This window comes from Chelonia mydas, chromosome 2 (assembly GCF_015237465.2).
Source record: "Chelonia mydas isolate rCheMyd1 chromosome 2, rCheMyd1.pri.v2, whole genome shotgun sequence".
Lineage (NCBI taxonomy): Eukaryota > Metazoa > Chordata > Testudines > Cheloniidae > Chelonia > Chelonia mydas.
Window position 1 is genome coordinate 234954943 of NC_057850.1, and position 13837 is coordinate 234968779.

At 41.6% G+C, this 13837-nt stretch overlaps 1 protein-coding gene across 8 annotated transcripts in view; it reads left to right on the forward strand.

Annotated features, from left to right (window-relative positions):
* CREM (cAMP responsive element modulator) overlaps positions 1–13837 on the forward strand; it is an 81811-nt gene that overhangs the window by 26718 nt on the left and 41256 nt on the right. Inside the window, exon 1 of one of the 8 annotated variants that reach the window (XM_037890979.2) lies at positions 378–455. The exons of the other annotated variants lie outside the window; for them this stretch is intronic. Coding sequence (XP_037746907.1) covers positions 393–455 — 63 coding nt within the window. The 5' untranslated portion in view covers positions 378–392. Of the gene's footprint in view, positions 1–377; positions 456–13837 lie in introns of those variants that run through there. 8 annotated transcript variants of the gene reach the window in all.

Consider the following 13837-nt stretch of genomic DNA (forward strand, 5'->3'; position numbering starts at 1 on the left):
TAGCAACTCTTGCAGATCAACATGCATTTTAGCTGTCTGGCCACCAGGGGCACACTGTTGTAGCTGCATACTGTTTTTGCTCAGTTGGACATTTTTTCTTGACTGTGAAGTTGTTCTAGCGTGTTGTTCCTCTGAAGCAAAGCATTATAGTAGACTCTGCTCTTTGTCTCTTGACTGGGCTCTTTTCCACCGCAACCAGTTAGAACAAGAGTTGGCTGCCATCTTCAGGACCTGGTTTCCCCAACTGCTTCTATCCAGCTTTACATTTTCAGATCAGCTTCTCCCAGCTCTTCCTTCTGCAAATCCACAGCCTGGTTCTGTAGCACGGCCTACTTCTGGGAAGGAGTATTAGCATTCCAGTGGTCCCCTTTTTAAGTGTCTCCTGACTTAAGATGAGGAGGACTTGGTTAACAAATTTTCCCATCTGGGAGACTTCTGTGCGCCAGAGTCTGAAGGTGAGTCACTGTCTTACACTGAAAGTTTAAAGACATTGCTAGTACATTCACTTCCTTTGGGAGGTAAGTTCCCTAGGCTGGAGTATCAAATGGATATTTTTGTAGGTATATTGAATGGAAAATGTTGGCATTCTCATTCTATAAGGGATTCGTAGGCATCATATTTCAGTATGTTCACATACTAATGGATCTGTGGTTCTCACTCAGGTTGCTTCTCTTAGATATTCTGTCTCTGGAGGAATTAAATAAAGAAAAAGCAACTGAATGGAATGTTGCTTTCCCTGACTTCAAAATCATCTCTCTACACCAGCTCTCTGGCTGCTACCCAAAATTACTGACAAGAGGGATCACTGGAGAGTTTTCACCTTCCTCTGCATCATGGGGCACACGTCACTTGCTGGTTTAAATCAGAGTAAATGGCGGATTCTCTGTAATGTGAAGTCTTTAAATCATGATCTGAGTACTTTAATAATTCAACAAGAGGTTCTGGGTGTATTACAGGAGTGAGTGGGTGAGGTTCTGTGGCTTGTGATGTGCAGAAGGCCAGATTAGGTCCCTTCTGGCCTTGAAGTCTATGAGTCTATGATTTAGCTCTTCTCAAGGCATGAGACATTTCTTGAATGGCATTTAAGATTGCTACTCATCCATTCCTTTTTTTCTGTTCTGTCCAGCCAGATGTTTATTGACCTTGCTTCTGATGAACTAAATCAGGAGCATAAGATTTTTAATGAGTTAAGCAATATTAATTACTTTGCAGCTTTCTCTGTGCTCTCTCTTTGGATTGAGTATGCCTAGCAACATGGTCAAATGGTCTGACTACTGTGAGGAGATGCAACATCTGGCGTTTGGCTGGAATCCAGACTTTACAGTTAAATGCAGCTTTGCTTTATAAAGGGGGACAAGATGTTAAATAAGGTGGTAAGAGTGTCAAGATGGGTGAGATAGTATCTTTTATTGGACCAAATTCTGCTGGTGAGAGAGATAAGCTTTCGAGCTTACACAGAGTTCTTCTTCAGGTCATCTTCAAGACCTGAAGAAGAGCTCTGTGTAAACTTGAAAGCTTGTCTCTCACCAGCAGAATTTGGTCCTATAAAAGATACTATCTTACCCACCTTGTCTCTCTAATATCCTGGGACCAACACAGCTACAACAACGCTGCTTTCAACAGTGGTAAGAGTGTGACAGATATTGCAATCCCATACAATATCTTTAAGGACCATATTCTATTAAATTTATGTATCACTGTGGCTAGGGATTGTATGCCACTCCAGTGGGGAGGGTTCCCACAACTTCTCCAGGAACCAAAAGCAGTGGGAGGTGATGAAGGCAAATTACTCAGATTGTAACCCCCATACGAGAGTTTCCACCACCTGGGGAGGCTCCCATATACTGGTTTAAACTGGATTGTCCAGAGACCTTACGACAGTGGTGGGAAACCTGTGGCCCATCAGGGTAATGCGCTGGCAGGCCAAGAGACAGTTTGTTTACATTGACTGTCTACAGGCACGGCTGCCCGCAGCTCCCAGTGGCCGCGGTTCGCCATTCCTGGCCAAAGGGAGCTGCGGAAAGCAGCAGCCAGAACGTCCCTGTGGAATGCACCGCTTCCCACAGCTCCCATTGGCTGGGAATGGTGAACTGCAGTCACTGGGAGCTGCGGGTGTTCGTGCCTGCGGACGGTCAATGTAAACAAACTGTCTCGCGGCCTGCCAGCGGATTACCCTGACCGGCTTCAGGTTGCCCACCACAGCCATAAGACAAAGAAAGGAGTTTTGGATAAAAGTGTGGGTTAACACTGACTCAGGCCTTCTTTCTGATCCAGAAAACAGACAGGACCTTCTGTCCGAGGGCAACTCCAACCCTTGCAGAAGGGTCCGAAAGACTTTGGCCTAGTAGCATGGATGACCCCGGGATGTTTATTGTGTATTTAAATCTGTTTGTTGTTATGTTTTCTCTCTAATGCTTTTATGTTAAGAATAAATGTGCTTGCTTAGAAAGAGCTGTGTGGTAACTTGTAACTGCTGACAATACGCTGTTCACAGACCTTGGAGACAAAGCAAAGCACAGATGCTGGCCTTTAGGCAAATTGGCTTGCTGGCCCTGGGGATATCGCAGTGTAAGTCAGGGAGTTGTTCAGCCTTACAACCCCCTGGTCAGAAGGAAGTCGCACAAGGATCCCTGCCCAAAGACAGGTGATGGCTGGAGACCTGAGACTTGACTGGGAACTCTTGGAGTGAACTACGGAGTGGGGAATACAGGTGTAGTTACCCTGAAACCGTGACAAAGATAACTACTTATCTTTTCTCCAATCATTGTGTTTCTCAAATGTCTGCCCTGGGAGACTAATGAATCCTGTTGGACTGTAGGAATATAAAGAATAATGGTGATCAGCCACTGGGCCAGTGTATTAAAAGCCTACTGGACCATTATACTCTTTTTACTTTGACTATTGAAGCATTGCCATTTAGGTATTCCCCCTTCCTCTGCATCCTCACAGAGATGACCTATGACAAATACATCAATAAGAAAGGAGGCTTATGAGCTAGTAGCAGGTTTTTTCCCAGTTGATTGTAACATAGATTTGTTATATATACATCTTATGCCATTTCTGTGGTGAAAGTAAAAATGTTTTTCTTTTCCTGAACCACAGGATCTACAAAGTCTAGACCAGTGAACAGTAAGCAGCCTGTTGGATCCATCTTAATGCCACTTAGAACCAGAATCAAGCATTTCTGTCTCTTAGAGAGTTTATCTAATTGCTGTTAAAATCAGTTGGATTTCTGCAGTGGCTATGTTTCATACAGCTCTGTTGATGGAACTTCAAGATGTTCGGAATAAACTTTTTCAACCACCTGTGAAATGGGCCTTCACATGTCATGGCTAGTAACAAGTGGGGAGAGCACAGGCCCATTGTGACGAGTTTGGGCCCTTTGGGGTGTCAGCTGATATGCTGGGGTTTAACTGAGCCTCCTCTGCTCAATCAGCCTATTCTGCCAGCCTGGGTCCCCTTTTCCTGGCCTTGCTGGGCTAGGCTCACAAGCCTCTTCCAGCCAAGCACATAGGCAGGGCCACACCCAGCTGCACAGAGAGACAGAGATCCACTCTGGAAAGATTCAGCTTTTGGGGCTCTCCCCAACACTCTAGTGCCCACTCCCTTTAAGGGGTACAAACCCAAAGGTTTTCTGACATTCGCCCCCTCTCTCAATGTGGAGGGGGATATGCACAACTTCTTGCCCCCCCAGTTAGAAATTACATAAACTGGGTTATATTATAAACAAGCAATAAGTTTATTAACTACAAAAGCTGAATTTTAAGTGAATATAAGAGATAACAGACAGAACAAAGCAGATTACTGAGCAAATAAACCGAAGTACACGTGCTAAGCTCAATATACTTAAGAAACAGGTTACAAAATGTAATTTCTTACCCTAAGTGTTATTTTAGGCAGGTTGCAAAGTTTCTGTGGTTCAGAGTTCCAGTTATATTTCTTTTCAGTCTGGACTCCCCACTGGTTTCCCTTCAGGTGGCTTTAGCAGACTTTCTGCTTGGGCAGACAGGCCATGGAGAGGAGGAGCCTTGTTTACTTTCCTCGCCACCATTAAATTGGATTTACATAAGGCTGGAATCCTTTGTTTCCCAAACCTGACCCCCCTCCCTTCCAGTGGAAAGTTACAGGAAGTCCTAGGTAATATTTAGTATCAGGTGACAAGATCACCTGACTCTGTAGTATCACAGCATCCATGAGTCAGGTGCAGTATATAGTGTCTGCAGGAAGGCCAAGCCTTTTCCCAGTCCATTGTCCTCGCTAATGGGCCATCTGCCCTGTCTGGCTTTTCCATTGTTGTCTCTGAAGTATTAGCAATGGGCATCACTCAAAGTAACGTAGTTGAAATACAGATACATAGTCAATATTCCTAACTTCAGATACAGAAATGATACAGGCATACAAATTGGATAATTACATTCAGTAAATTACTCAGGAAGGACTGGCAGGGCAGAAAAGGTGGGGGAGTTGCACCGTGTAAGAAAGCAGTATGACTGCTCAAGCACCAGTATGAAACTGCAGAAAAACCCGAGAGTCTCTGGATTAAGTTTAGAAGTGTGAGCAACAAGGGTGGTGTCATGGTGGGAGTCTGCTATAGACCACCAGACCAGGGGGATGAGGTGGATAAGGCTTTCTTCTGGCAACTAACAGAAGTTACTAGATTGCAGGCCCCGGTTCTTATGGGAGACTTCGATCACCCAGATATCTGCTGGGAGAGCAATACAGCGATGTACAGACAATCCAGGAAGTTTTTGAAAGAGTAGGGGACAATTTCCTGGTGCAAGTGCTGGAGGAACCAACTAGGGGCAGAGCTCTTCTTGACCTGCTGCTCACAAACCAGGAAGAATTAGTAGGGGAAGCAAAAGTGGAGACGAACCTGGGAGACAGTGACCATGAGATGGTCGAGTTCAGGATCCTGACACAAGGAAGAAAGGAGAGCAGCAGAATACGGACCCTGGACTTCAGAAAAGCAGACTTTGACTCCCTCAGGGAACTGATGGGCAGGATCCCCTGGGAGAATAACATGAGGGGGAAAGGAGTCCAGGAGAGCTGGCTGTATTTTAAAGAATCCTTATTGAGGTTGCAGGAACAAACCATCCCGATGTGTAGAAAGAATAGTAAATATGGCAGGCGACCAGCTTGGCTTAACAGTGAAATCCTTGCTGATTTTAAACACAAAAAAGAAGCTTACAAGAAGTGGAAGATTGGACAAATGACCAGGGAGGAGTATAAAAATATTGCTCGGGCATGCAGGAGTGAAATCAGGAAGGCCAAATCACACTTGGAGTTGCAGCTAGCAAGAGATGTTAAGAGTAACAAGAAGGGTTTCTTCAGGTATGTTAGCAACAAGAAGAAAGTCAAGGGAAGTGTGGGTCCCTTACTGAATGAGGGAAGCAACCGAGTGACAGAGGATGTGGAAAAAGCTAATGTACTCAACGCTTTTTTTGCCTCTATCTTAACTAACAAGGTCAGCTCCCAGACTACTGCACTGGGCAGCAGAGCATGGGGAGGAGGTGACCAGCCCTCTGTGGAGAAAGAAGTGGTTTGGGACTATTTAGAAAAGCTGGACAAGCACAAGTCCATGGGGCCGGATGCACTGCATTCAAGGGTGCTAAAGGAGTTGGCGGATGTGATTGTAGAGCCATTGGCCATTATCTTTGAAAACTCATGGCAATCAGGGGAGGTCCCAGATGACTGGAAAAAGGCTAATGTAGTGCCCATCTTTAAAAAAGGGAAGAAGCAGGATCCTGGGAACTACAGGCCAGTCAGACTCACCTCAGTCCCTGGAAAAATCATGGAGCAGGTCCTCAAGGAATCAATTCTGATGCACTTAGAGGAGAGGAAAGTGATCAGGAACAGTCAGCATGGATTCACCAAGGGCAAGTCATGCCTGACTAATCTAATTGCCTTCTATGACGAGATAACTGGCTCTGTGGATGAGGGGAAAGCAGTGGACGTGTTATTCCTTGACTTTAGCAAAGCTTTTGATACAGTTTCCCACAGTATTCTTGCCAAGAAGTTAAAGAAGTATGGACTGGATGAATGGACTATATAGTGGATAGAAAGCTGGCTAGATCATCGGGCTCAATGGGCAGTGATCAATAGTTCCATGTCTAGTTGGCAGCCGGTATCAAGCAGAGTGCCCCAAGGGTCAGTCCTGGGGCTGGTTTTATTGAATATCTTCATTAATGATCTGGAGGGTGGCGTGGATTGCACCCTCAGCAAGTTTGCAGATGACACTAAACTGGGAGGAGAGGTAGATACGCTGGAGGGTAGGGATAGGATAGAGAGCGACCTAGACAAATTAGAAGATTGGGCCAAAAGAAATCTGATGAGGTTCAACAAGAACAAGTGCAGAGTCCTGCACTTAGGATGGAAGAATCCCATGCACTGCTACAGACTAGGGACTGAGTGGCTAGGCAGCAGTTCTGCAGAAAAGGATCTAGGGGTTACAGTGGACGAGTGGATATGAGTCAACAGTGTGCCTTTGTTGCCAAGAAGGCTAACGGCATTTTGGGCTGCATAGGTAGGAGCATTGCTCCCAGACTGAGGGATGTGATCGTTCCCCTCTATTAGGCATTGGTAAGGCCTCATCTGGGGTACTGTGTCCAGTTTTGGGCCCCACTCTACAAGAAGGATGTGGAAAAATTGGAAAGAGTCCAGCGGAGGGCAACAAAAATGATTAGGGGACTGGAACACATGACTGATGAGGAGCAGCTGAGGGAACTGGGATTGTTTAGTCTGCGTAAGAGAAGAATGAGGTGGGATTTGATAGCTGATTTCAACTACCTGTAAGGGGGTTCCAAAGAGGATGGATCTAGACTGTTCTCAGTGGTAACAGATGACAGAACAAGGAGTAACGGTCTCAAGTTGCAGTGGGGGAGGCTTAGGTTGGATATTAGGAAAAACTTTTTCACTAGGAGGGTGGTGAAGCACTGGAATGGGTTACTTAAGGAGGTGGTAGAATCTTCTTCCTTAGTGTTTTTTAAGGCCTGGCTTGACAAAGCCCTGGCTGGGATGATTTAGTTGGGGATTGGTCCTGCTTTGAGCAGGGGGTTGGACTAGATGACCTCTTGAGGTCTCTTCCAACCCTGATATTCTATGATTCTATGATAACCTTTCCAGTGATACCGTACAAGACCCATCTTACATAAAGTACATCTCAGTTATGTCGTATTCATATTATAAGCATATTTTCATAAAGAATATGGAGTGAAACATCACACCCATTATTGATCAGAATTGATTATGTCATCTTTTGTGAAAGAAAGCTGGCTGGTGACATACAGCAGGTAGTGGTTAGGCTCTTACGCAAGAAACCATCTGTTTGACAGGAACAATCTTTCCACTTTAAAGATACCTTAATTGACACCTATGTTCTTTTAGATTCCTGGATTTGTCTGGCTTTAGACCTGGGGAAAAAATTGAAAGAACACGTTTTGCTTTGTTTGGTCATCTTCTGGCAGTGATCAGAGGTCACAGTACACACAATTTTATTAAATTGTATAAGTTTTGATAAGGCTATCCTGAGTTACTGTTAACTTGTCTGTAGGAGCTGATAGAGGTGAATGGAATTGTTTTACAGAGGATCTGTTTACTCATATAGGGAAGACTCAGAGGATTGTGATGGGCAATTGCATGTCCTCTGCTAGTGAAGGTCCCACAGCATTCCATCCTGTCACCCTCATGTATGTAAGGCTGTTGAAGAAAGGCCTTTTGAACTGCAGTATTCTCATTAAGTTGATGAAAATGAACTCTGTGTTTCCACATCAAATCTGGAATATTCAGTTTTTCTACCTTCTCAGTGCTTGGTTTAAATTCAATAACGAAAAAATGAAGCTGGTGTTGCTAGGTAGAGGAAAGTACATTTGAAAAGAAAGGGAACTGTACCTACTCCCTTGATTGAAAAGGTACTTTCACAATTTTTCTCAGTTGTTTGTGATCTTGGGATTTCATTAAATTGATCATTTGTTTCTTGAGTCCAGACTAGACCAACCTGTTCCTTCCGATGCAGATCTCAACACAGTTATCTGTTCTTTTGTCACTATATTGGCATATAGTCTTAAGACTGACTTTGAAGAATATGGATAACATTCAGCTAGCCAGCATGCAGGTTAATTGAGGCAAGTCAGTCAGCATTCAGCCTGATTGGGGCAAGTCATCATGAACAGTGGTTCAGAATTCTTTCTGGAGTGCAGTTCAAGCAAGGGATACCATTATAAAGCCATGAGTGGCTTGGGAGCTGACTGTTTTAGAGAGAACCTCTTCGCCCTTGCACTGTTGCAGAAATTGTGTCTTATCAAAATACCTTTGCTTTCTGTCCCGTGGTTTAATTCCTGGGTATGGGCACAGAGCAGTTTTGGTGGAATGCCCTTTGTTCTTGATTTCTTTCCAGTAGTCAGAGCCCCTTTTTTGGCGGGGAGGAGGTGTGATTTATTTTTAATTGGTTGGAGGGCGGATAATATGTAAGATATATTTTAAAAATTTGGGCCTGTACCCAGGATATTTATCTCATGAAGGGTGGAACTGGTTGAGGTAGGAATGGGTTTGATTTACGCTAGTTGTTGACAGTTGGTTGTTTTAATTTTTGTATTAGATTTCCAGATACCAGTTGGTGGAGTACAATATAAAAAAGAAAACAGTCATAAAAATCTTCTCTCTGCTGAAGGCCCAAGTCCTTTCAACACCTAAAGTTTTTGAGTCATAGGTGAGGGATTTAGGAGAGCATTTCTGTACCTTTTTTAAAAATCCTTGTTCAGGAGGAGTTCCATCTTTCATAATCAGTACAGAACTGGGAAGCAGGAGACCTTCAAAACTCCTTTTCCCCATAGCAGTGCCACTACCCTTGGGAAGTATTCCTTTTGAATGGATGCAGGTTCAAGCATCAGAATAGAGATTGTGTGTAGTCCCTCCTACACCTTCTCCTCTCTTTCATGTCGATCCAGAAGTAGGACACAATCTGGCTCTAAATATACAGAAAATGAGTGTCTGTGTAGCGCTGAGTGACCTTGATGCCTGTTGACAGTCATTGGCATTTGAGAGAGCTGAGCACCTCAGTGGATCAGATCTCGTGATATTACATGATGCAACATTTCCTTTCCTCTGCTTGCCTGGGACAGTGTGAAATGCATTGTAACATTGCACTATTCAGTGTTTTTAAAACTGTGTTTTTCAGGTTGCTGAATTGCCATTGCTGATCATCAGCCTTCAGTAATTGACAGTCTAGGCAAGCCTTGAAATTCAGATGTCGTAGGCAGCATTGCTCATCATTGACATAAGGATTGCATGGCTTGCGAAGACTACTTCCATCAGTATCAGTACACAAGTAACCTAATAAACAAGTCAAAATGTTCTAGTATTTTAGTTAATGCAGAAGGCTGCAATTTTGGAACACAGTCAACAATTTAGAATGAAAGAAAATAAATCCAGTGTTACTTGTACAGGATTATTTATACTTTGTTTTTAAAAGATACACAGTATCAGAATGGAAACATGATTGTTAATCTCAAAGTTACAGAAACAAAACTCAATTAAAAAATCACAGAAGTAAATCTGATGTGTTGAAATCACTTTTTGTTAAGGTTCTGCAAATCTTAAAAGAAAAAGTCACTCAAATGTAATAATTTTCATGTAATACTAGTTTGATGTGTGAATTATGTTTTTTCTATTTATGTAGTTCTTTCTGTAAATAAGAACAGATTACTTTTAGTTTGATCCAGTTTTAAATGTGCTTGTTTTCACCCGGAACATAATCTCATATATGAACTCATTAGAGCAAAATCATTTTTCCCTGTGAAATTTTAAATAAGCTTTACTCTGGTAGAGTTTTGGATAAATTTTCTTGTGTGGTTATAATCTGGCATAAAATGGACTCTTAACTCTACTTGTAATTGCTGTTATATATAATTAGCCTTTAAGTTTACAAGGAAAGCCTGCTCTAGAAGCTTTTATAGTTCAATATTCTAGTTAAGGTGCAGCCTTATAGGAGAGCAGGCAATTCAACCAAATTTTAAATCAAACCGTTATAAGAAAAACTGACTTCCAGAAATGTTGAATTTTGATATAAATTTTTGTGCTTATTTATTAGGAAAGTATTAGAATATGTATTAAGTGTTACATGGCCAGGTAAAGATTTAGGGTTGTCCAAAGTGTATTTAACCTAAGAAACACCAGTAATTTGCACAAATAGACATTATGTCTGTGTTAGGACAAGTGGCTTAGGTAAAACTTGGGCCTAGGTTAGAAGGCTACTTTTTGTGGCAGTGCAGTGCAATCCCAATTTTGACAACTCTAGTTAACTTGAAGTAACTGGTTAAATAATATATGTAGCCGAAAGTTGCGTTGACTGAAGCTCCACTCATGAGGCTTTCTTAAATTCCAAAGGGATCTTACAGAAACTCCTCTGTCTCTCCGTTCCTGGAGAATTTAGTTCAGTAAAATTTAAGAGATCCACAGGACAGGAACTTCATTTAATGCATCTCTAGGGAACATAACCTACACCTTGGTTATCCAGGTATTTCAGTTAATCAGAACTGGGTTACTCCTGATTATTCAAGCCCCTGTTGTTGTGAAAATTCCATGCATCCTACTAATGTACTGGAAACAGGCTGTAATAACTATCAGTTGTGTGGTAGAATTTGTTCATATCAGTTATAGTATTGTTTTGTATTACTGGTGTCTGTGCTCTAGCTAAAAATTGAAAGGTTTGTTGTGATTATGTTTGCCTGGCTCTTTTTAGAATCATAGAAATGTAGGATTGGAGGGAACCTTGAGAAGTCATCAAGTCCAGACTTCTGCACTGTTGTAGAACCAAGTAAACCTAAGACCATCCCTGAAAGGCGTTTGTCCAACCTGTTTTTACAACCCTGCAATGATTCCACAACATCCATTGGAAGCCAATTCCAGAGCTTAATTACCCTTATAGTTAGAAAGATTTTCCTAATATCTAATCTAAAATCTCCCTTGCTGCAGATTAAGCCAATGGCTTTTTGTCCAATCTTCAGTGGACATGGAGAACAATTGATCCAGTCCTCTTTATAACAGCCCTTAATATATTTGAAGACTATTATCAGGTCCCCCAGGTCATCTTTTCTCAAAACTAAACATGGCTAGTGTTTTAACCTTTCCTTATATCCCAGGTTTTCTAAATCTTTTATCATTTTTGTTACTCTCCTCTCTACTTTCTCCAGTTTGTTCACATTTTTCCTAACCTGTGGCACCCAGAATTGGACATAGTGCTTTAGCTGAGGCCTCACCAGTGCCTTGTAGAGTGAGACAGTTACCTCCCGTGTCTTACATATGACATTCCTGTTAATATACCCCAGAATGATATTAGTCTTTTTTGCCGGTGCATCACATTTTGACTTATATTCAATCTGTTATCCACTAGAACCCCAAGATCATTTTCAGCAGCACTACCACCTAACCAGTATTCCCTATTTTGTAGTTGTGCATTTGATTTTTCCTTCCTAAATGAAGTACTTTTCAGTTGTCTTTATTGAATTTCATCTTGTTGATTTCAGATCAGTTCTCCAATTTGTCACGGTCATTTTGAATTCTAATCCTGTCCTCCAAAGTGCTTGCAATCCTTCCCAGCTTGATGTCATTTTCAAATGTTATAAGCATACTTTCCACTCCATTTTCAAAGACATTAAATGACAATACTGAATAGTACTGGACCCAGGACTGACCACTGTGGGATCCCACTAGATATGCCTTCCCAGTTTGACAGCAAAGCATTGATAACCACTCTTTGAGTATGCTCTTTCAACCAGTTGTGCACCCACCTTTTAGTAATTTAATCTAGACCCCATTTCCCTAGTTCGCTTATGAATGTGACATGGGACTATGTCAAAAGCCTTAGTAAAATGAAGACATATATCTACTGTTTTTCCCCTATCCACTAGGCACTGACACTATCAAAGAATTAAATTAGGTTGGTTTGGTATGATTTGTCCTTGACAAATCCATGCTGGCTATTCCTTATGACCCTATTATCTTCCAGGTGCTTACAAATTTATTGTTTAATAATTTTGTAGTATGTATTGACAATTTAGAATACTTTGAAAATATTTAGAATCAACCCTTGTTCGTTCCTTGTAATGGCTCTTGTGTGACGCCAATTACCACTAGTTAAAATCTGGATCATATTGTGAGTTCATATTAGAATCATAGACTTTAAGGTCAGAAGGGACCATTATGATTGCCTAGTCTGACTGGCTGCACAACACAGGCCACAGAATCTCACCCACCCACTCCTGTAACAAACCTCTAACCTATGTCTGAGCTACTGAAGTCCTCAAATCGTGGTTTAAAGACTTTGAGGTGCAGAGAATCCTCCAGCAAGTGACCCGTGCCCCACGCTGCAGAGGAAGGCGAAAAATCCCCAGGGCCTCTGCCAATCTGCCATGGAGGAAAATTCCTTCCCAACCCCAAATATGGCGATCAGCTAAACCCTGAGCATGTGGGCAAGACTCACCAGCCAGAGACCCAGGAAAGAATTCTCTGTAGTAACTCAGATCCCACCGCATCTGACATCCCATCATAGGCCATTGGGCATATCTACTGCTATTAGTCAAAGATCAATTAATTGCCAAAATTAGGCTATCCCATCATATCTTCTACAAATCCTATGAAATTGTCTTTGTTCTTTTCTTCTATATCACCTTTTCTTCTTGTGTCCAGGATTAAGGATGATTTGCCAGAGACAGATTCAGATCGATTACAGTGATCTTGAAAATCTTCCTTTTGCTTCATGACTGTTTCCAGTCTTGTTTACCTCTCCATAGGACAATATTTCCATCATTTCAACATCTCTGGCAGCTGGATGGCTGTAGGCGTTTCTAAGTGTTTTTTTAATCTAGAATGGCATATGCTCTAAATTTAGAGGTATCATAATTCAACAAGATGTCTCACAAAATTTGGTTTTAGAGACCCAGAAAAGAGAAAATTGTGCTGTCAATTATTTAAGCTTTACTGGAGCCTTTTAAAGGGGTTATGACTACCTGTTGGCAAACAAACTGATACAATTTAACATGTTCCACCATAGGGATTAGAATATTTCTTCTCCCAACCAATACCTGGATCTCTGATAGGCTTTACTACTGCACCAGAGATTAAGGGAGGAAGAATACTGTAAGAAAAAGAGGCCAGAATGATTGCTAATCTGGGTAAGAAACCATATTTCTCCACCATGTCAGCCTTGAGGATTGAAAATCATCAGTTGTGGTGTATTGTTGTTTATATTGCAGTAGTGTTGAGAGGCACTGGCCCCATTGTGCTAGGTACTGTATGAACATAATACAGATACAGTCCTTGCTTTGAAGAGTTTACAATACAAGTATTGCTTTAATGATACAACTGTTTTATTATGGGAAAAAATTGTCCTCTATATTAGAACATCTTCCTGAAGAATACAAGTAGAAAGCCAAAGATTGGATAAAAGGGGACCAAAGGATTTCATACCAATGATTGAGAGTATCCTATCATGATTGGATTTGTTCACCCCATACTGATACTTCTAGCTGAGAGCTCTGTGATTCTGTCCTAAAGTACAAGCCAGGGGTAGAAGATTTAGTCTTTGAAAGCTTGGAGATCTTTAATAAAAAACAGACAGGGTCCTTGAAAAATTAAGACTAAAGGTCAAAATTTTAAAAAGTGACAAGTGGTTTTTTTGGTCACCAATTTGAGACAGTTTAAAGGTATGTAATTAGCACAAATAGTAATAATTTTGTCCTAGTAATAAGTAGTATAGTGTGTATTTTTTTCTTGCAGTTTGGCTCAAAATTTTATCATTTAACTTATCTGTGTTATTGCTTTTTGAAGTATTAAATTGAAATCC